The sequence below is a fragment of the Grus americana genome, chromosome 1 (assembly GCF_028858705.1).
Source record: "Grus americana isolate bGruAme1 chromosome 1, bGruAme1.mat, whole genome shotgun sequence".
Classification (NCBI taxonomy): domain Eukaryota; kingdom Metazoa; phylum Chordata; class Aves; order Gruiformes; family Gruidae; genus Grus; species Grus americana.
In genome coordinates, this window is record NC_072852.1 from 216362019 (window position 1) to 216382734 (window position 20716).

General features: G+C 45.0%; 1 protein-coding gene across 7 annotated transcripts; it reads left to right on the forward strand.

Moving 5' to 3' along the window:
* Window positions 1-2470: 2470 nt before the first annotated feature.
* On the forward strand, window positions 2471-19442 carry LRRC32 (leucine rich repeat containing 32). 7 transcript variants are annotated; one of them, XM_054826791.1, is made up of 3 exons: window positions 2471-2564; window positions 10984-11074; window positions 15705-19442. In XM_054826791.1, exons 1-3 carry the CDS (start codon window positions 2539-2541, stop codon window positions 17643-17645), a joined length of 2058 nt encoding a protein of 685 aa, XP_054682766.1. In that variant the 5' UTR covers window positions 2471-2538; the 3' UTR covers window positions 17646-19442. The 7 variants fall into 7 exon arrangements, with proteins under 7 accessions (XP_054682766.1, XP_054682940.1, XP_054683029.1 ...); XM_054826965.1 differs by lacking the exon at window positions 2471-2564 and adding an exon at window positions 2581-2846 and having other exon boundaries at window positions 10981-11074; XM_054827054.1 differs by lacking the exon at window positions 2471-2564 and adding an exon at window positions 2581-2846.
* The last annotated feature ends 1274 nt before the right edge of the window (window positions 19443-20716 follow it).

Below are 20716 nucleotides of genomic sequence, written 5' to 3' on the forward strand. Positions count from 1 at the left end.
GGGGTATGCATGGGTACATCAATGCTGTCAGATAACCTGGATCCCCACAGTCAACCACATTGTGGGTTGACTCTCTCATGGGTGCTCTTCCCCACCAAACCGGCTTGTTCCTTCCAAGCTGGAGGTAGTTCTGGGGTTTCCTTCAGGGCCTGCATCAGGTTTGGCTTCTTCTGGTCTACAAGGTCCTCCTGCACTATCCCAGTGGGCTTTGCATACTCTCGCCACATTATTCAAGGCATTCTGAAAGAAATGTAACAGTGAAACAACAACTTCAGGGCTGTGGGAACACTATCCAGAGCTAGATATCAGAGTGCTATATACCTGGACATAGCCAACTTGCTCTAGAGAAGGGACAGGTCTGTGTGGATCAGGCCAGGGATCACTCCCTGGGAGAGACATCTTTAGTGGGAGAGATGTAACTGGAGAAGCATCAGCACTCAGGTGTCATAGGGAACCAACCATAGGTTGACCCAAGTCTTCTGCAGCGCACACACTAGAGATGGAGGTCTAACAAAAGCAGGATCTGTGGGAATAATTTCTTCTGCTCCAATATGAGTCTGAAATTTATCGTCAGGAGACTTCTTATCCTTTCTGTGATAGGTCATTTTCCTATTAGCTAGCCATGCACCACTTGGAAAATACAAATGGACCCCCGTCTCTAAGCAGCAGGTCCACAGCTGTCCTCCAGGCTTGGCTGCTGTGACATCAACTTGGCCATCAGGTTGGCCTGGCGTGGTGACAGGAGGGGCTACAATACATCATTGTGCCTCAGTGAAGTATCTCAGTGGGTCAGCCCTGGCCAAATAAGATAGCACGGATTAAGAGGTGAATTTCGTCTTGGGTGGGAGGTATACATCAACACATTGATGTTGTCCTCATGCCAAAGCAAACAGTGCAACCATATTCACTAGGTATGGTGCCAGCAGATGAAGCGGTAGTGGACAGTTAGTTTAGACACTGCATGGAGGGAGAAAATACAACTTTCAGATCATAAGCTCGCTCCTTGGTACTGCCCTGTGTTCTTGAGACCACCAATGTACCTTGAAAGTGCTAATCTGCGGATGTCAATAAGGTTTTGGGACTGCTGCACACAAGCAACCTTCTCCATAGGATCTGCTTCTGTTGCCAAGACAAGTCAATGAGAGAGCATTTACTTAGCAATTGTTAAGCCATTTGGCCTTTAATAAATACACAGCTAAACATGTACACAGTCAATAGCTATTGCAGTAATAAAATCATTATTGTTTACTTCTTTATCATTAGGTACATGTTACTATTACATTTATGATCCTTGTTACATACTTATTACAACAACATGTGCAAAATATATTTACTGCAATATTTAACGAACCACATCTTTCACATCTGTAGACGTTTCCATCTTGAGTCTCCCAATATGCTGCACATCTGAAGTAACTGGCTCACTGGAGCTGGTGTGCTACGGAAAATGAACAGTAACCTGTTGCGGAGCAGCAAAGGCTGGGAGCCAGCAGATGTTTAGCAGAATCCACCAAGCTGCTTGGCACATTGTATAAAAGGACATGACTTGTCCAGGAGAAGGGAGTCAGCACCCCGTTTTTTTGGTGAAAATCATTGCCCATCATTGTACATCACAGTGCAAAGGGGGTAAAGCACCCGATGCTGAAGCCAAACCTCTCCTCTGAGCAGGAGGTCACTTGGTGGAGGTGCTCTTCATGCACCTGGGGAAGGTGGAAGGTTTGCAGTGGTCCTCACTGCCTGTGGGAGCTCCGCGGTGGGGTGGCCCTGGGGAGGTTAGGTCCTGGCTGGTGAAGCCAAGACTTGGTTTGGTCCTAAGACACCCACTCTAGAGCTGGCAAAACCCTATCAGAGGTTTGTACTACTGCAAACTAACACGTGGAGCCAGTGGACACCTGCCCAAGTATCAGAACCCTTCTGAGCAGAAGACAACACGGGCAATGTGCAGGTCTCCCACCGATTTACATGGGAGCAATGCTTCTGAAGTAAAAGGGAATTTCACACCCGAGGAAAAGAAATAAAAATCCATCCCATTGCTGTTTTTAGAAAGCATTTACTTTATTACTCATTCAAGCATTAAATTTAATTTGTCCTTTCCCCCAAGGGTGCGTTTGGCCATACCGCTGCTGTGCCACAGAGACACACCTGAGCTGCTGGCACACCAAACGCGATGTGTTTTCTATATTGCTGTACTTCCCTCCGATATACCCTTTCCCTACACACCCCATCCTGCACGGATTTGGAGTTTAGGGTTTGCAGCCAGCTCCATCCCCGTGATTTTACCCCAGCCCCGGCAAGCGCTGCCCCCCGAGAACCTGCAGGTCCATGTTGCTGAAAGCAGACGCTCACATCTGTGGGACAGGCACGGCGAACTTCAGAGACAAGCACGTGTCCCTGAAGCCTGCAGAGGGGATTTTTTGTGGTATTCACAGACTGTTTCATGTGTCAATACGAGAGGAGCATAATTACCAGCTGAGAAACTGCAGGAAATAAGCCAAGGTTGAATGAACGAAATGGAAAATAAAGAGAAGTGCAGAGGACATGCACATTTTAAAACTATTTCGGAGGTATGTATTCACGTGCTCATGGGAGCCTGGGAATATATAAAAGCTCATGACTGTGAAGGAATGAATTCAAGGACCAGTCTATGGGGAGTATTTTTTTTCCCTGTGACTTCAAACTTCTCTCGGAGCTCGCAGAGTTTTAGTCAGCTGGCATGCAACAGAGGTACGACTTCCCCAAGGAAACTCTTCCTCGGCTTGTGCTGGAAAGGCTGCTGGGAGAGTCCGGGAGGCAGAAGGCTGCAAGCAGAGGCGAAACCTCCTCCTCCTCCTCCAGCCACAGAGCAGGTACGTGGAGACGCGTGCGAAACCGGGAGCCTGCTGGAAAGTTGAGCTTTTGACTGCGGGAGAGACGGGGGCTCTGGTGACTTAGAGCTGCAGCCTTTAAAAATAACACAGATGAGGAAGGTACTGTATAAATAAAATATACTGTGTTTATGAATAGGCTGAGGAACTGACTAAACACACTGTGTGGATGGCTCTATCCACACAGCTGTATATTTAATCCATCAGGGACTCGCACTGCAGCGAGTTAGATCCTTTATATTAAGGAGGCACCGGTTAGTTTATAACAACACGGTTGTCATATGCCTGCTTTGTTATTATTCTCCGTGTTTACAGGAATGGAAGATGGGGAGATGTTTTGGGTTTTTTTTTCCTTTCTTTCTTTCTTTCTTTCTTTCTTTCTTTCTTTCTTCACAGGACTTTATTCTATTTATGGTGTTACTGCATTACAGCGCTCTGAACCAGGAGTGCTGCAGAGAGCAGCATCGTGCGCTGATTAAATGCTGCTCCCCCAGCTCTCTGACACTGAATCCTAATATAGCCTTGGGCAAATCACTCAGTACCCGGGCAAAAGGGGCAAAATGCTGTTTAGCTCGTCTGCTCTTCTTGCTGTCAGCGCTGTCATTGAACTCTCCCTGTCGGAGCACGAGGTGTGAGATGGTAGGGTTATTTTTCTACCCTTAAGATCCTGACAGCTTGAATGTCACCTTGGGTGAACGACGACTTACTGACAGTGTTCTGCTGCGTCTGGACTGTAATCATGAGGAATTAATGTTTAGGCAATATTTGGAAATAGTAAAGTTTTAGAAAAGCTTAGTTTATATAAAAGTCACAGATAGTTTTCTAAAGCCAAACACTTGTATTTTTGATAAAAGTGCAAATATGTTTCACTTAAATAGAAGCCAAACTTTGGCTTTCCACAACAGTGGAAATTTGGTTTTTTTACTAAAGTGTAATCATTTAAACTTTAAAATCATCTTATTACTCTCAAATGCTGAAATCCTTTAGTTTTCAGAAACAAAAATTCACAGTCAGTCATCTCTTTTTAAAGCAGACGTTTCAGCTTAGTGACTGTATCAGTGCTTGGCCTTTTACTAATACAATGATGGATGGATTCCAGGGGGGTATCAGTATCAGACAAGTCAAATCTATCAGAAATAATTTTCCTCACTTCATTTTATCTCCTGTTGGATCATATAAATTGAGTACACCTTTTCTCAAACACTGACTCCACTGTCAGTTAAAGAAAAAGTGCTGAATTAAAAGACGATTTTTCTCTCTTTTTGCTGCACTTAGATTAAAGCTGGTGAGAAAAAAAAAATCTGGTTTGGTTCCTGAACTTGAGTTTCTCCAGGAATTTTGTTCTGCAGGGAGAGTATTTCGTGTTCAGATAGTTAAGCTGCAAATGCCAGTACATGTCACTTTTTGTTGATGGAAGTGTTTTTGTTTTCCCATCTGCTGCTGTTCCTTTGCCCAGCCCCTTGCTCTCAAAAGTCTCCAGGCTGGTGGGTTTCATGCCATTCTCATTCATTTACATTTTCTCTCCTGGAGAGAGGACCAGAAAAAAAGGCGAATAAAATAGGGGAAGTGGCTAAACCCTCTGTGTCCAATTAATTGGAAACATTAATTTTTGGTGGGGAAATGCTGTTGGTTGAACACCTGATAGAGGTACACGTGGAGAGAGGACAGAGAGAGAAGGAAGGAGGGCAGCAGCTTCAAAAGACAGGAGAAATCCATGCTGGGATTGCAGGAGTTGTAGGAGTCCTTATTTTGATGTGTGGACTTGACACTGGAGAGGCAGGAGTCTGCGTCTGCCCACGAGAGACCAAGCATAGTGCAGGTGGCACAAGCAAACCAAACCAGGAGAAGCAGCTCCTGGAGATGTTGTAGGGTCTCAGGAGCTGGAGCTGTGCCTCCTTCTCAAAGGCTGTGGCTGAGGATGGCATGGGCTATTTATTTTTTAATAGGGTTAATATTAATGTTGTCTCCAGCCAGCTCCCTGGTGGGATGAATCACCAGGGAGCTATTCCAGTCGAAAGGGACCAAGACTTGTCCCACTCCTGCCCTTGCAGTTCAGACCCACTTTCTAAGGCGGGAGCTTGTTTTGTTTACTTCTCTGGAGAGTTTGATTCATACGGCTCGGCACAGGACTCAACCCAAAAGCAGTGCCTTAGAAAGCAGCAGCGTTACGGATGGACAGACTCCAAAAGGTCTGGAGGTTCAAGACACATAATCGTCAAGACATATTCTTGTTTATCTGAAACCCTTGGGAACCTGCAGCAGATTACAAACCGGCTCGTGAGAGCCAGCGACTGGGATTTGCTTTTCCTCCTCGCTCTGGGCAATGCTGGGAAGAGGGTTTAGAGGAAAGGAGAGGTCTGACGTGGTGCCCCCGGCTTTGGGTGGTGTGGGGTGAAGTCCAGCTGATGTTGGCAGAAACCGAGTGGGCAGCGATTGCGGAAGAGACCACAGGAAGGGTCTGATTTCAGAGTCACAGGTGCAAATTCTTTGGCATCGGTGGGATGGCATAGACCTTGCTATTTTGTGCAGGTGGGCACAAGAGTTTGATTCTCCAATCTGCCCGATGGAGGTGACCCAATCTGTCTGATGGAGGCGACCCTTGCTCTGCAGACGTGGCTACCAAGCACATACCATGCTAATGTTTCAGCAACACTTTAAGGTGTAAACTGCTGGGTAGCCCAAAGCACAAAAATATTGAAAATGGGAAGTCAGCCAAAAGCTTCAGGGTCTTTGAAACTATTTGCTGTCAGATCCCCTTTAGGAAAGAGCAAAGACAGTAAGGACAGCGCTGATCTTTCCCAGCACGGCTGGTGTCCTCTAAGGCTGTGGTTTTAATGAAGCAAAGTCCTGAGCAGCAGAATCAGTGCGTGCCCTTCCCTCCTGCTTTGGCATTTGTTTCTGTCCAGGCTCTTCTTCACAGTTCAGCTGGCACAGCTGCTTGGCCACCCGGTAAAACAGCTTGAGGAACAGAGCTGGCTTTTTAAAAAAGCACCACCAACAAAAAAACCCCTTCTATTTTTACCCTTGCAAATCCAGACTTCCCAAAGTGTTCTGAACATCCAGGTGCAGGAAAATGTGAAGCTGCAGTCATCCAGGGCACTCACTGCTCTTCCTTACAGGCATGATATTTGTATTCCATCTCCAAATCAAATCAAAATATCCTATTAAAAAAAAAAAATAATATTTTTCTTTTCTTGAAGACCTCAAATATTTGAGATTTTCCTTGTGAAAGTGTCTGTGCATTACAAGTGCTATTGCATGCTGCTGACGAGGCAAACTTAAACCCAAAGCACCCAAAAGGCATTTAAACCTTTGGACACCACGGTGGTCCCCAGCTTCAACCTGAGTTTCCTGCTTACCCCAAGGGGATTGCAGATGGAGGTGCTGACTCTAGAGAGCGTGCCAAAGGGATCAAGTGTAAAACAGCACTGCAGCCAGCTCTGACCAAGGGAAGCTCAAGACACTACACGCTTGGGGGAAGGTGATCAAAACTAGTCTGATGAGAGGGGAACCTCTCCAGGGTTGTGATAATCTCGCTGGCAGACTGTTCTCCTGAAAGCTAAACACGGATTTTTCTATCCATTGCACCTAAATCATTCCCTCTCCTGCCCACACGCTTACTGCTGCCTCTTCATAGCAGTAATGCCTCTCGTTTCAGGGTGCGCTGCAAAGCAAATGAGATGCTAAGAGCCCAGCTCTTTGGCGTATCATTTCAACCATGGGAAAAGTGCATTGCAATAGTTTGGGCTTATGAGGTTGGGAGAAAGCGACAGGGAAATCTACGTAAAGGTGGGTTTTCCAGAAACAGGACTTAATTAGCGAAAGGAAGTGAGGAAAACAGCTGCTCCAGCCCTAGAGGGCAGCACAAAATAATAAATAAAAAGCTGAACTCAAGGCAATCTGAAATCATCTTCTGCATGACAAAAGCACCCCTTTTGCAATGGGAATTTCTCCCAGCAGGTCCCGTAGATTCAGCACTATGTACTCGCTGCCAAAAATTCAGCAGCTCACCCGCATGTTCGAACCCCTCCACCTTTATCAAAGTCCCTAATTGCTGCTTTGTGCCATGAAAACCCTTCAAGTCAGGTGCGTTGCAGCCGACACTGAACCCCCGTCCTGCCAGCAGACTGCTATCACGCTCTGATTAGTGGGACCACTGCAAAGAGAAAGACTTATTTCTTCCAGGACAGGTTTCAAGATTCTGAGCTTTATATTTATCAGCCATGAATTTGAAACCTTTAATCTTCAAGCTCTAACAATGCAGAGAGTGATTTAGGTGCAGGGGTAGGAGGCTGCAACCCTCCAGGAATGTAATTCGCGGACACAAAACCCTAAAGTAAACACACCCGCCTTGCACCACGCATGCAGCTAAACAATGGCATCGGCGATGATAAGTCACTTATTCCCCTGAGCAAACCCGTGGCCCGATCCTGACAGTTTTTCTGGCAAAAATCCCCCTTGTTTCTCAACGCCTGCCCCGAGCGAGGGCTTCAGGATGTCGTACAGTAGCTGACTCTGTCCAGAGCACAGCGGTGGCTGGGACCCAGCAAGAGACCGGAGAGGAGTCCGGAGGAAGACAAGCAACATAATTTAAAGCAGACACTGTCCCAAATAAGGTTATTTCCCTGAAAATGCCTCTGTTATGAAGTTACGAGCGAGCCCCTTGGCATCCTGAATGGGTGAATGTGAAGATGAAGAACAATTTCATCGGTACCAGGACTGAGCCGGTTTTGAAGAGCTGGATATGCTTTTTAAAGACATGATAAGCAGTGTTTGGGGATGCGAGAAACCCTTGAAACAAGGTAAATGTGGAATATTCACTCTTTTTAACTCTGAAGGCTGTGACACGGCAGCAAAGACTCTTGTGTGAAAAAGGATCAGACCCTGGGGAGTTTGGTTTGTGTTTTGTGTATTCTCTTGTACTTAACCTTTCTGGCACAGGAGAACGTATCTGTTAATTGTCTAAGGAGTAACAAAAATTACCTTTGGGGGAAATTTGGAAGGTGCTGCTGTTGTTAGCTAAGTAACAGCAGCATCTACGAAGTGGTTTCAGGGTTAATATTGTAATAGAGATGGAAGCAAACATTGTTCTAGTGGGAAGTGAGCAAACTGGGATTAAACCCTGGTTCTTCCATGGTTTCAAATGTGTCTGGGGACAAATCACTGTTCTTCTCTGCCTTTGCCCTCCCATCTGTTAAGTGGACATGCTGACGTGGTTTGGGCTTTTTCTAGATGCTAAATTATTTGACCCACTTAACAAGATTCCTTGTGGGCGTTGCTCACTGAAATCACTTGTATTTTTTCAGCCGTGGATGGGGATAGGTAATTTTGAAGTATCATGATGGAAAGCTGTGACACTGACTGTGGTTCAGAGCTCAGTCCTGCTCTGAGGTATGCTGGGATTTTTATCACAGCTGCCAGTGGGAGCAAACTGGCACCAAGCTCGAAGTTGCTTCAACTCTGGGAAAGCCTCGGAGCAATAAAAGCTCCTTTAGGTCAAGTTGCTGCTACTGCTGCTCCCAGACTGTTTTTGTAAGCTGTGGTTAGAGACATCAGTGCCAGTGCCAGCAGGCAGGATTTAGTGGTGATGCTCTCTGACACCAGGGCAATGGGGGTCCTGTGAGCCCTGAGCTCTGCACTGGGGGAGGGTGGTGGGCATCTGAGACCTGCCCAGAGGGCAGAGAGGAGGGGGAATGCAGTGCTGTGTCACTCTAGGTGTTGCTAAGGAGGCTCTAAAGGTTGTCCGGAGAAAAGCTAGGCAGGGAAAAGCTCCTCAGCTGGACAGCTGAACTGAAAACCACCTTGGGAAGGGAATCTCCATAAGCAAGGAGGTTGTGTTGTACTACAAGGAGTGGCTTACACTCCTCTGGATGGAGTCTGTGTGGTCTCATATTGGAAGAGACTACCACATCCTAGTGCTCCGGGGTGTGACAGACACCTTAGAAGCACCTTGAGGGGCAGCATCCTTGCTTACTACGGATCTGTCTTACACAGCAAGCCATTAAATCATTTTTTTGTGTTCAAATACATCAATTTCCTAGATGTTTTATAAACTTATAACTTAGGAAGTTTCAAAGCATGTTAAGACCCTGGATTGTGTCAGGTTTATTATTTAAGAAGACCATTCTTTGCACTCGCAGTGTGACAAGAAAAGGCATTGCAGCCCGCATGGGATGCACAGTGTCCGTCAGGGTGGTGCCTTGTTGTGAGTAATATCCATGGAGATTTCCTCAGCTTAATTCATTGGATTTAAATGGAAACAATTTCCATTTGAGGGCTCTGAGTAAAGCCTTGTAATCATCAATATGTTTGTCTGTTCTCTCAGTTCCCACAAGCTAATACCCAAATGACAAAACTCATTTTCTCCTCCTTAGGGGAGGGACCCACTCCTCTAAGCCTGGGGAATGAGGAACAGACGGGGAACAGCAGAGACATTCTAGATGGTGGTATCAGCAATTCCTCCTTCCATAAGATGTTTTCAGCGTATTTTGCAAACAATAATTACAAGGGCCGAGAATGAACATCCTTGGTCTCATTTTAGAGGTGGGGAACAGACTTCTGATCCTGCTGCTGAGCCCTAAAGACAAACTCCAAGTTCTTTCACCTTGGGGCTCCAGATTATCATCTGTCACTAGTTGTTCCCCTGAACTGGAAGGAATGTGCAATCTGAAAATAGAGTAGCTGTGGTCTACACCTCCTCAGTTTCTCTCTTCCTAGCACACAACTCTCTTCTCTGGTTGGGAAGTGGAGGGATGGGCAGGTTCGCATAGTGAACCTGTTGGCACTGCTGTTCAGCAATTGCCATTGCAGCATGGAAGCGTGGCCATCAGCTGCGTCCTTCAAACAGTGACTAAGCAGAGGGATGTCCACCAGCTGGGAATGATCCCATCTCTTTTGTTTCCAGCCTCCTGATGCTCTGTGGGTGGAAGCTGCAGAGTAACAGTACGTTGATGTCGGGTTTTGGCAGCACGTGTGCACGGGATTGGCATGCATTTGGAGCTTGCCAGATACAGGCTTGCTCTGGGAAAGACTTAAGAGCAATGCTAGCTAAGCACTGCTGTGTGGCTTCCAGCTGGGAGCTGGCGTGTGTCTCACTGGCTCTGGATGGGGGCAGGACCAGCTCAGATCTGCCTGCAAGGAGCCATACAAATACACATTCGGCATGTTTGCAACAGAGGCTGCTATAAAGAAGTGATATCTGGATCTCATGTCAGTGGTGACCACAGCCAGAGATCTCATTAGTGTCCATCTAGAAACATGCCGTTTGAAGGATGAATGCTTTCCCTTGGCCTTGTTTGCATTTTTCTGCCATTGCCCAGTGACAAGTCTCCCAGTGTTGTTTGCTCCTTTTGCACTTATTTCTGTGCTCTGTTCTGGAGTGCTTTCCAAACAGTTAAACTCTGATGAATCCTTCGTTTCACACAAATCCATTCCATTTCATATCTGTCTCTTTGTAAGGCATTTGCTTTCAAATGTGTTTAAAAGCTTGCCCATACCTGGAATGTATAAAATGGAAAACTAAGATTTGGACAAAAAGTTCTCGGTCCATTCTTTAAGCTGTTTATATTAACTCAACAAATCTGGATGAGTGTGTAAAAGCTCTTTGACATTCTGGAGTGGAAACTGTGATGGATGGAAATGGAAACTGTTCCCAGCACTTGTTCTTTCTGAGTGGCACCCGTTCGCTTTGCTCAGGACTTGGCACCCCAAAACTCCAGCCCAGTTAAAAGTACCTGAGCCACCTCTATGGGGAGAGTGAACGAAACTCAGTGGTTGTCTGTTTCCATGATGCCAGACACACTGCCCAGCTTGAGCATGTGGACTTGATGGGGTGGCCTGGGTATCATCTAGGTAGCAGCTGAGATCACACCAGGGCAATCCCATGAAGTGCCTCGGATCTTCCTTTCAAGTCCTCATATAAATCTCTCATTTTCCCACCAGGCTCAAAGGGATGCAAAGGTACATGGGTAGGTCATAAGTGCTGTAGGTTTAGAGATGGGTTAATTTACTGCACCACATGTGTGCTTCTCCATGTTAGACGATGACCTGGTGCCAGCTTGCACATGCGTCGACCGCCATGTCACATTTGAAATCTAACCATAATTACTTTTTCCAGCAGAACCATGAAACTGTACATCGTCTTCTTCCTGGCAGTGGTGAACAGAGGGACCTCTAACTATCAGCCCACAGAGGGGATATCCTGTGAAATGGTAAGGCTGTGTCCCTACTCGGGCTCCTTGGGATCCTGGATGAGGTTGGGACGCCCTTGTTACGGGCACTGCACAAATAGTCTCTGAGAAGGGACCCCCCCCAGGACCAGGCTCTCGTGATGGCAGAGGTGGGTTTGCTGGGTTAGTGGATGCTCAGCAGGCTGTTCTCAGGCTATGTCTGACAGCACATAAAAGGGGAGGGGGGGAGGAAAGAACAGTCATTATCTCATTTTTTTTCTAAGGAGGACCTGGTTAAAAGAAATTTGACCTGATTTGCCCAAGACTGTACAGGAGTTCTGTGGCGGACGCAGTGAAAGAACTTAGACCTAAAATCAACTCCTTGATATCAGGCCTGAGTTCTTTGTGCTTTAGATAAAGCATCTTCTGTGAAATACATCTATACCAGCCCTTTTGTAGTAACAGGGAGACTGACCTCCTCTGCCCTGACGCAGCATTGCTGCCAGGGCAGTTGTACCTGACTGCTGCTGGAGGTTAAAAAAGTGTCAAAGCCTCTCATTCCTGTAAAAAATTTGCTTCTTGAATTTTTGCAAGCACCTGGTACTATATTATAAATGTTGTTCATAGCTGAACTTGCTCCTTTCCCTATCCAAGTGCTTCTGACTGTAACAGGCCATTTAAAAATACTTATCTTTTTTTTTAAAAAAAAAAACGTTGAAGCTGTTCAGCACAAATCCTCAAGAATTTCCAAAATAGGGAAAAAACTAATTTGCTAGCTGTACACATCTCCCTTATGGGACTCATTCCATTCCTGCCCACCCTGCCGTATTGCTGCACTTCCTGAATTCCAGAGAAATTAAGAACTAATATATATAAAAAGATCTTGGGAAGGTGACTGGGTGGCTCAGTTCGTTGGCTGGAGGGGGAAGACTGATGAAGCCACTGTAAACACGGCAGCTTGGGTCCCATGTATCACATTCACATGAAGGCTGTGCGAAACACGCAATAGTCCAAGCAGATTTGCCCCATCCTGTTTCTTGATGGGTCACAGATCAGGCTGATTGCTGAGCAGTAAACACATGCTTGTTTCCACCACTCTGCTGTAAACTGCTTTCATCAAGCCAACAACCCAAAGCTCTACACAACAAAGCTCTGATAAATTCAGCCCTGACAGCAAACACGCTGCAGTCAGGGGCTGGAATGCTCATCTGGTATAAATTAACAGCTTGCATCGCTAATGTCGATGTTGATCGTCTTCCTTCGCTGGGCATTTGGTCCGATGGAAGGAGGTGGGTGTAAATCCAAACACAGCTTGAAGAAAGAGGGAGCTACTGGATTAGCTGATGGGTCCATTGAGAGTCCTGCTTACCTCACATGATTATTTTTCATCACAGCCTCACTGTTTTACATGTTATTTTCCCTGTGGCGACACCTTTAGAGTAGCAAAGGCTCAGAAATGGAAACTTTCATCCCAGATCTCGTGGAAGAGGCATGAGTCAGAAACCTGTGCCCCTCTCTGACTCGCTGCCAGTGCTCCTGTCGTTTAATCAAAGTCTTGTAAAAGAGGTTTTAGGAAGTAAACAGTTCCTACCAGACCCCTGACATGGGAGTGAGCTGCACTGATTATACAAGTTACTGCACATCCACCTGTTTGCGAGACAACAGGGCACAGCTTAAATGTCAGGAGGTTCTTCCTAACTCTCATTGCCTTCCAAGGTGAGGGGCTTCAACTAGTTTTACCTCCCAAAGAAAGATTTTTCTGCTAATTTGCATTAACAGGCAAAGGGGGAGCTTTCAAATAATTTATAGAAGGGAAGGGGTTTTAGCAGATTGTGTCTTGCCTTGCATTGAGGCAAAAACATGTGCATAACTGGTTATCAATCATAGGTCAGCAGATATGTGGTACCTGGGCACACTGCTAAGGTTTGGTTGCACAGCTGAGCCTCCGCCCGGACAGCTCTTCCAGAGAATGGGCATGGACGCCATGCAAGTCAGTGCCAAGTGGATCCAGCCCAAACTCTTTGGTTCAAATGCTCATGAGTTGATACAGGAGAACACAAGGCTTGGATCCAGCTGCTGTGTTCGTAGGGCTCTTACTAAGGTGGGTGACAACTTCCACCCAGTGCTGAGCAGTGAAGAACTGGATTCAGAATCCAAACGATGCTCAACTTTTGACCTGTTGGTTCATTTTTTTCACCAGCACCTGAATGGCAACAGGCACTGAAGAGACCAAGTGCTCCCCACCCTGCAGTATTTCTTACCAACGGACCTTGAACAAACCGGTGGCAGCACTGGCAGAGATGATAAAGTCAGAACATGAGACTGGCAAAAACCTCTTTTCCAGCCTCAGGCTGCAAACCCATTGGGCTATGGGGTGGGATGAGGGGAGATACATGCAAAACAGATGCTGTTTGCTCCATCCCACTGAGACGTGCTTCGTCTTTTCTTCCTAGTGCTGATGAGAATGAAATTCATGCAGTTTGAGCCTCGGGGGAGAAAAGATGGTGCAGAACAGACTAGATAAGAAATTCAGTGAGGATCAAAATAGTCAGTGAAAAGGAATGAAAGTTTTAAAAAAATGGGAGGGGAAATGTTATAGGAACAAATGGCAGACAGTGGGAGGTATAGATTTTATCAGTCCCTTTTATCACAGGGAGGGTTCAGTGGTTGCAGATTAAAGGCCCAATCCTGCAAAATACATGGTGAACTGGGACTGACCTCTCCCCCATCGACTTCAGTGAAAACCAGCCGGCTGGCGTCGATGGGAGTTGGATCAGGACTTTGCTGAGATGCTGGGTGCCCAGAGGGAGTGGAGGGTGCTCAACACTTGTTGAGGTCTGGCGCAAAGTGTGGGAAGAAACCTGGCACCTGCCTTAGGCTGTAAAGCGGCTGCTGCTTTTTCAGTCTGGATTTTTGCATCCTTCTGGCTTCTCCCTCTTCCACAAAACAAAGAAGAAGAAACTTCCTGCTCTGTTATGTGGGCCTCGGAGCTAAGTCCAACTCTGTGCGCATTTTAGCTCGAAATAAGAAATTCTACAGTGGCTTTGCAGGAAAGAAATAATGTCAGGAAGAAGCCAGAAAATTCCCTTCTCCTTTCTTTGTTTAGCTGGGGGAAATTTGAGTGAGTTAGAGGGAATAAAGGAGGGGATTCATGTTTTAATAGGCCATTTACTTGGGATCTTTGAGAAAGATGTGTTATGGGAAGGACTGCGGAGCAGCCTGTGTATATCTAGAGTCTGGATGAGCAGTTACACTTCTCTGGCACATTTTTGTGTGGTCTCCAAAACTCACATGATGCAGAAGAGATTCACAAAATGCTGACTATTGCCCCACTTCTCCTAAACAGACCTGCCACTTCATTCACCTAAAAGTTCACATGCAACAGATGGTGTTTTTTAAAGATTTTTTTACTTTTAATGTTTCTTTAATGTCTGAAAAGCTTTGCGTCATGGAATCTGGATTCTGCTTCTCCACAGAAGTTAAGATTCAACAGATTTTTTTTTTCTTTCTTTCCTTTCTGATCTTTCTACAAACAGTACATGACCCAGTCACCCAAATACACTCATAACAAGAGTTTTACTCCAGTAAATTAAATGCTGCCTAAGCCTTTCGCATTCCACTTCCTCCCGCTGCTGTATGTTCTCCTTAATAACAAAATACAGCTTGACGTTTATGCAAGGATTTTCATGTTTCCAATGTTTCTTATGAACACATACTCCAAATTTTGCTCTGAACAGATTCAGTCCCAGCTGCAATTAAACAGACATGCATTTAGAAGATTAATTTGACTTTGACACTTGGTATTTTTCTCTACCCTGCTGCTGAGAATTGGACTGAAAAGACATGACCGTCACTGCACATCACAGTTTTTTTCCTTTTGAAAACTGTCTTTAAATACTTTTTCTTTTCCATGTTGTATGACGGGTGCCTTGTGTGGGTGGTTTCATAAGGCAGGCTCCCCAAACAAGAAGAAGGGAACTGCTGCTTTAAGAAAAGCATAAATATGGATGGTAAAAGCAGGAGGAGTTTGGAGGTTTGCATCAGAAATGTTTCAGTAGTTGAACGACCCATTTCATTAAAGATGCATTGCTTAACTAAGCCATGGCTAAAGGAAGACACGATCAAATATCTGAGGGTGTGACTAAGAAGGAGAGAGATGGGTTTTGTGCCATAGGATCCTCATGCATTACTCCACCTCCTTGCTTTGGGACCTATGCTACCACCAGAGTGGAGCTCTTCTAAGAACTACTTAGTGTTGCAAGTAGAGTTTGCAGAACCTAATATAGTGAGAAAGCTGAGAAAATTAAACATCAGAACAAAAGTGAGGAAACAATGCTTGATTGCAATGGAAAGAGGGCAAAACTCCTTCACTTGGGACTATTAAATTGAGACTAGGAGAAAGATACAAAAAGGACAACATTTAGTAGGTATCACATGCAGATAAAAATCTCTACTGTTGTAAGTCAGAAATGTCTTTAAAATGAAGTGAGTGCTGTTAGATGCAAAGAAGCAGTAAGACTGTTCTTGCTGTCTGAATACTCAGAGAAAATAATGTGATAAGTGTTTCAGAAGAAGGATCTGCCTGGATGCTGAATGTTATTTTCTTTATATTTCACGCAAAGATGTTTTCCATTTGTCACGTGACAACCCCTTTTCTCTCTTTTTCTGGCAGGCAAACTCACAGGCATTTTGCCACAGCAGAGAACTTCACCAAGTCCCTCATGAGCTGCATCCAAATGTAAACAAAATAGATCTGTCTGGAAATCTGATTCAAAGCATCCCTGAAATGCCGTTATCTTTTTACACTTCACTCCAGTGCCTGGATTTAAGCTCTAACCAGATAAGCTTCATCACGCCTGGAGTCTTTGCACACATGACAAGTTTGCTGGAAATAAATTTAGCCAACAACCACTTATATGAGCTTGCTCAGAATGGGACAGAAGGCATCGGACTTTTACCCAAGGTGGAAATACTGGACTTGTCCCACAACAGTCTCTACAATGGGATGGCTGAGTTTTTCATTAAACAAGCTCCAGCACTGCGGTATCTTTCCTTGGCAGACAACAGTATTATATTTATATCCCACAAGATGTTTCAGGGATCTCCCAATCTTGTGGAGATAGATCTTCAGAGTAATATCATCATGGAAATAGAAGAAGGTGCTTTTGAGATGCTAGTGAACCTTTCCAAACTCAATCTCTCCATGAATTCAATTACTTGCATCTCTGATTTCAACCTCAGGCAGCTGGAGATACTTGACCTTAGCAGGAATAGCATTGAGACCTTCCACACCACAAAGTCAGATGATGAATATAGCTTAAGATGTTTGGATCTGAGTGAAAACAAACTGCTTCACTTCCCAGTCTTCCCCCAGGTAAATAAGCTGGTAACTCTGAATTTATCAAAGAATTTAATCCAGCTCTCTGCTGAATCCCCTCATAATAAAATGGACTATATGGAAAACGAATGGCTAGATGCTTCTTTTCATCTTCTTGATCAGAAGCAAAGTAGAAACAAAAGTTCTCTTTATTTATCCCACCTTGTATATTTAGACTTAAGTTATAACGAAATCAAATCCATACCGGATGAGTTCTTTGAATCAATGTTGTCCCTTCACACCCTTAATCTCAGTAAAAACTGTCTTCAGGCATTTGCAGTAACTTATGACAGTGCATTGATCTCCCTAACTGTCCTTGACTTGAGCTACAATGCTTTGCAGAACCTTCTCCTAGATGCTGGCACGTTGTCAAATTTGAAGGAGCTCTATATTCAAAACAACCATCTTCAGACCCTGCAATTTAATATCTTCTCAAGTCTTCCTAGCCTCAGACTGCTCAATCTACAGAGCAATAATATCAGCCTTTGCAGCATGTACTCAGGATTAGCTAAGCAAAGACTTGCTGGAGAGGAAAGTGGTTGCGTATCATTTGTTGATTCTCCTACTCTTCAGTACTTGTACCTAGCCGACAACATGCTGAACGTCCTACCAGCATACACTTTTTACAAGACATCTCTGATTGTCTTGGATCTCTCCATGAACCTGGGACTGAAAATAGAAGTTAAAGCATTATCAGGACTGGAAAAGTCTCTGGAATATTTGTATTTACATGGCAATAGCCTCATAGATTTAAATATTGACTTGCCTTGTTTTAGTCACCTTAAACATTTAAACCTCTCTGAAAATCAGCTGAACTGGCTGCCTAAGTGGGGTAGTGACTCTCCATTGGAAGTTCTGGACCTACGGAACAATAGGTTTAGTACATTACAGAACAGCAATATTTTAGCGTTAGAAAATTCCCTTAAAAACTTGTATCTCACTGGGAACCCACTCAACTGCTGTGGAAACATCTGGCTTTCATCAATGATCCAGAACAAAAATGTCCAGATCCCCAATGTGGAGCACTTAACATGCCAGTACACTCAGAACTTCGGGTACCAGGAAGAAATGCACATCGGGAATATTAGACCAGAAGACTGTGAAAAAGAGGATCTGAAGAAAATCAATTTCCTTATTATATTAACATTTGTGTTGGTTTTATCTGTGATCATCATTGGCGTGGGTTTGTTTTTTTGCTTCCGCAGGCAAAACTTTAGTCATCAGTTTAAAGCATAGGAACACAAAATGCCTTGAAAACCGAAGAAATCAGGTGCTACACTGCCGGTGTGTAGAAAAGAAGGGTAAAATTCTCATCTTTGATTTTTAACTGTGGATTTTAGGACAGTTTGAAAGTGTCCCTCAGCTGCACCTGTGTTGCAGGGACTGAAAGGAGAATTTGCCGTGTTTTGCACTTGCTTCATTCACAAGCAGATCTGCTTAAAAAGTTTATACAGTAGTAGAAGAGGCCACTGTAAAGCCCTGCTGTTGTTTTGAGGGATGTGTAATTTAAACCAGACCAAAAGAAAAAGCCCTCTAAGGTCTTGAGACTTTTCACTCTGCTCAGAGATACTTTGTGATGTCACCTTCACAGAAAGACTTCATGCAAATTGAGCATTGTAGCTGACTCACTTTTTTATGACAGTCGTTGATGACATCAGCTGAGTAGGAAAGCCCTTCTCAAAGTTATGTGCCTCCATGAGATATTTTGCTTTGAGCTATGAGCTTGGCTTTTTCCTAACTGGTTAGAAATAACAGCTCCTTACCCTTCTTAAATCATACAAGCTGATGCCAGGGCGGGCCAATATACAATCTTTCAGTCCTTGAAGTTGGTTGCAAATCTCCCATGAGTTCCAAAACAATGAGGATTCAGCTAAAAATGGAAATCACAGCTCATGTCTGTTGTGCTCATGGCTGCCATTTAGAAAATCCACAGCTATCCATGGGAACCAAATACCTGGGTGGTAGGAACCTCTTTGGATACCTCTCTTTGCTTGTAGTATGTTGCTCCAGCCATTGGAGCAGGACACGAGAGGTAGATGAGGTTAATTAGTCTTGGCGCTTAATACCCAAGGGGGATGTAAGAGAAATCTCAGGCGTGAAGGAACTGCACTATACGTTACCCAGATCTGCTCAGAAGGTCACAGGTCCACAGTTCGACTCAAAGAGGAGAAATTTGCTCCTCGCGTGCAATACATATTTAACTGGGTTTAATGTGAAGAAATTCATCTCTGGGGTGAACGCTTTTTAAAAGAAAAATCTTGGAGAATGAATTTCAACCAGCTACCATTGGACTGAAATGTTTATGTTTCTGAGGAAAACTGTTGGGAACTCACTGCATACAGTTGCATTTCAATGCAAAAAAATAATATGGCTATTTTTAAAGGTCACAGGAGGTTAGAGAGCAAAAAAGGTGTGTTAAAGATACCAGTGTGAAACAATACACAGGGAACACAGTCCCAGGACATTATTCAGATCACATGTCCACTGTGTCTCCCTAAAAAGATATTATGGTCTAGAGGACTGACTGCAAGAAAAGTTATGTAGATCCTCATTCTGCGATGGGTTTAACATGGCCAACCTGTTGCGTTGCTAAAAGCTGACACTGACATATGTTATGTCCCATACTCTGACAGCAAATTCACCCTTTTGAAGTGAAAAAAAGCTCACCAAAAGTGGGAGCCTGACCTACTAACGGGGTTCAATGGCTTCAAAAGGAGCTATATCAGGTTTTCTCATAATGTCAGGAACTGTATATTAAGGCACATAAAGGAAATAGAGGTCAAACCAAAACCTGTCCAGGTAAATAACTCAGAGTCAAATTGCTGCTCCATTTCTGTTTCTTCCAGCTAGTGAATGTCAAAATTAAAACACTACAATCAGGTGTATAATTCTATTTTTAAAGCGGTTATGTAAGAAACTGGCTGGTACTTTTGATTGTGGAATTTTGTACAATAAAAACACCTTTGAATTTTGTAAAAAGCACAGGGTTGTGAATATATTAAAGCACCAGCTTGGAATGCTCCACAGATGAAAAGCTATGTCTTCCTATTTTTCTATGGTGTTCAGACTCCATCTTAGACCTTTACCTTCTGGCCTTGAAGCAGGGAGAGCTGCTCCATATCTTAGAGTATCACTGAATCACAGAATCACGGACTGGTAGAGGTTGGAAGGGACCTCTGGAGATCATCTAGTCCAACCCCCTGCCAAAGCAGGGTCACCCAGAGCAGGTTGCACAGGATGGCGTCCAGGCGGGTTTGGAATCTCTCCAGAGAAGGAGACTCCACAACCTCTCTGGGCAGCCTGTCCCAGGGCTCGGTCACCCGCAGAGGGAAGAAGTTTTTCCTCATGCTCAGGTGGAACTTCCTGTGTTCCAGTTGGTGCCCGTTGCCCCTTGTCCTGTCGCTGGGCACCACTGAGAAGAGTCTGGCCCCTTCCTCTTGACACCCACCCTGTAGATATTGATAAGTGTTGATCAGATCCCCTCTCAGGCTTCTCTTCTCCAGGCTAACCAGCCCCAGCTCTCTCAGCCTTTCCTCACACCAGAGATGCTCCAGGCCCCTCATCATCCTCGCAGCCCTCCGCTGGACTCTCCCCAGTACTTCCCTGTCTGTCTGGAACTGGGGAGCCCAGACCTGGACACAGAACTCCAGCTGTGGCCTCACCAGGGCAGAGCAGAGGGGGAGGAGAACCTCCCTCGACCTGCTGGCCATGCTCTTCTCTATGCACCCCAGGGCACCATTGGCCTTCTTGGCCATGAGGGCACACTGCTGGTCATGGAGAGCTTGTCCACCAGGACTCCCAGGTCCTTCTCTGCAGTGCTACTTCCCAGCAGGTCAGCCCCTGACCTGTACTGGTGCCTGGGGTTCTTCCCTGGGTGCAGGACCCTGCACTTGCCTTGTACAACTAATGGAGAACAAGGAGATCTGCTGAAGATGTAGGCGAGCATTTGCACAAATGTTCAGCAGCAATAGGGCCTGATTTAACATTTACAAAAGCCAATGCTACCCATTGGGTCAAGCTCTTATTCTTGTAGGAGAAAGTTTGCACAAGCAGCAATCCCAGGGGTTAGTTGGAAGCCCAATGCTGAAGTTGGTGAGCCTTTCCTTTGGTGTGAAAGCAAGCTGAGCTGTGCGCCCAGACTCATGCTAATTTAGCCACACACTGAGTCCGTGCATTTTGTGTCGAGCACGGCAAGATTATATCTCTTTCTGAGAGTCAGTATTAGTTTGGCTGCCATGACTGGAATTAGTTAATAACCTGATGACAGAGCCAAACCCATTTAATTAACGGTTTTAACACTGCTTTTG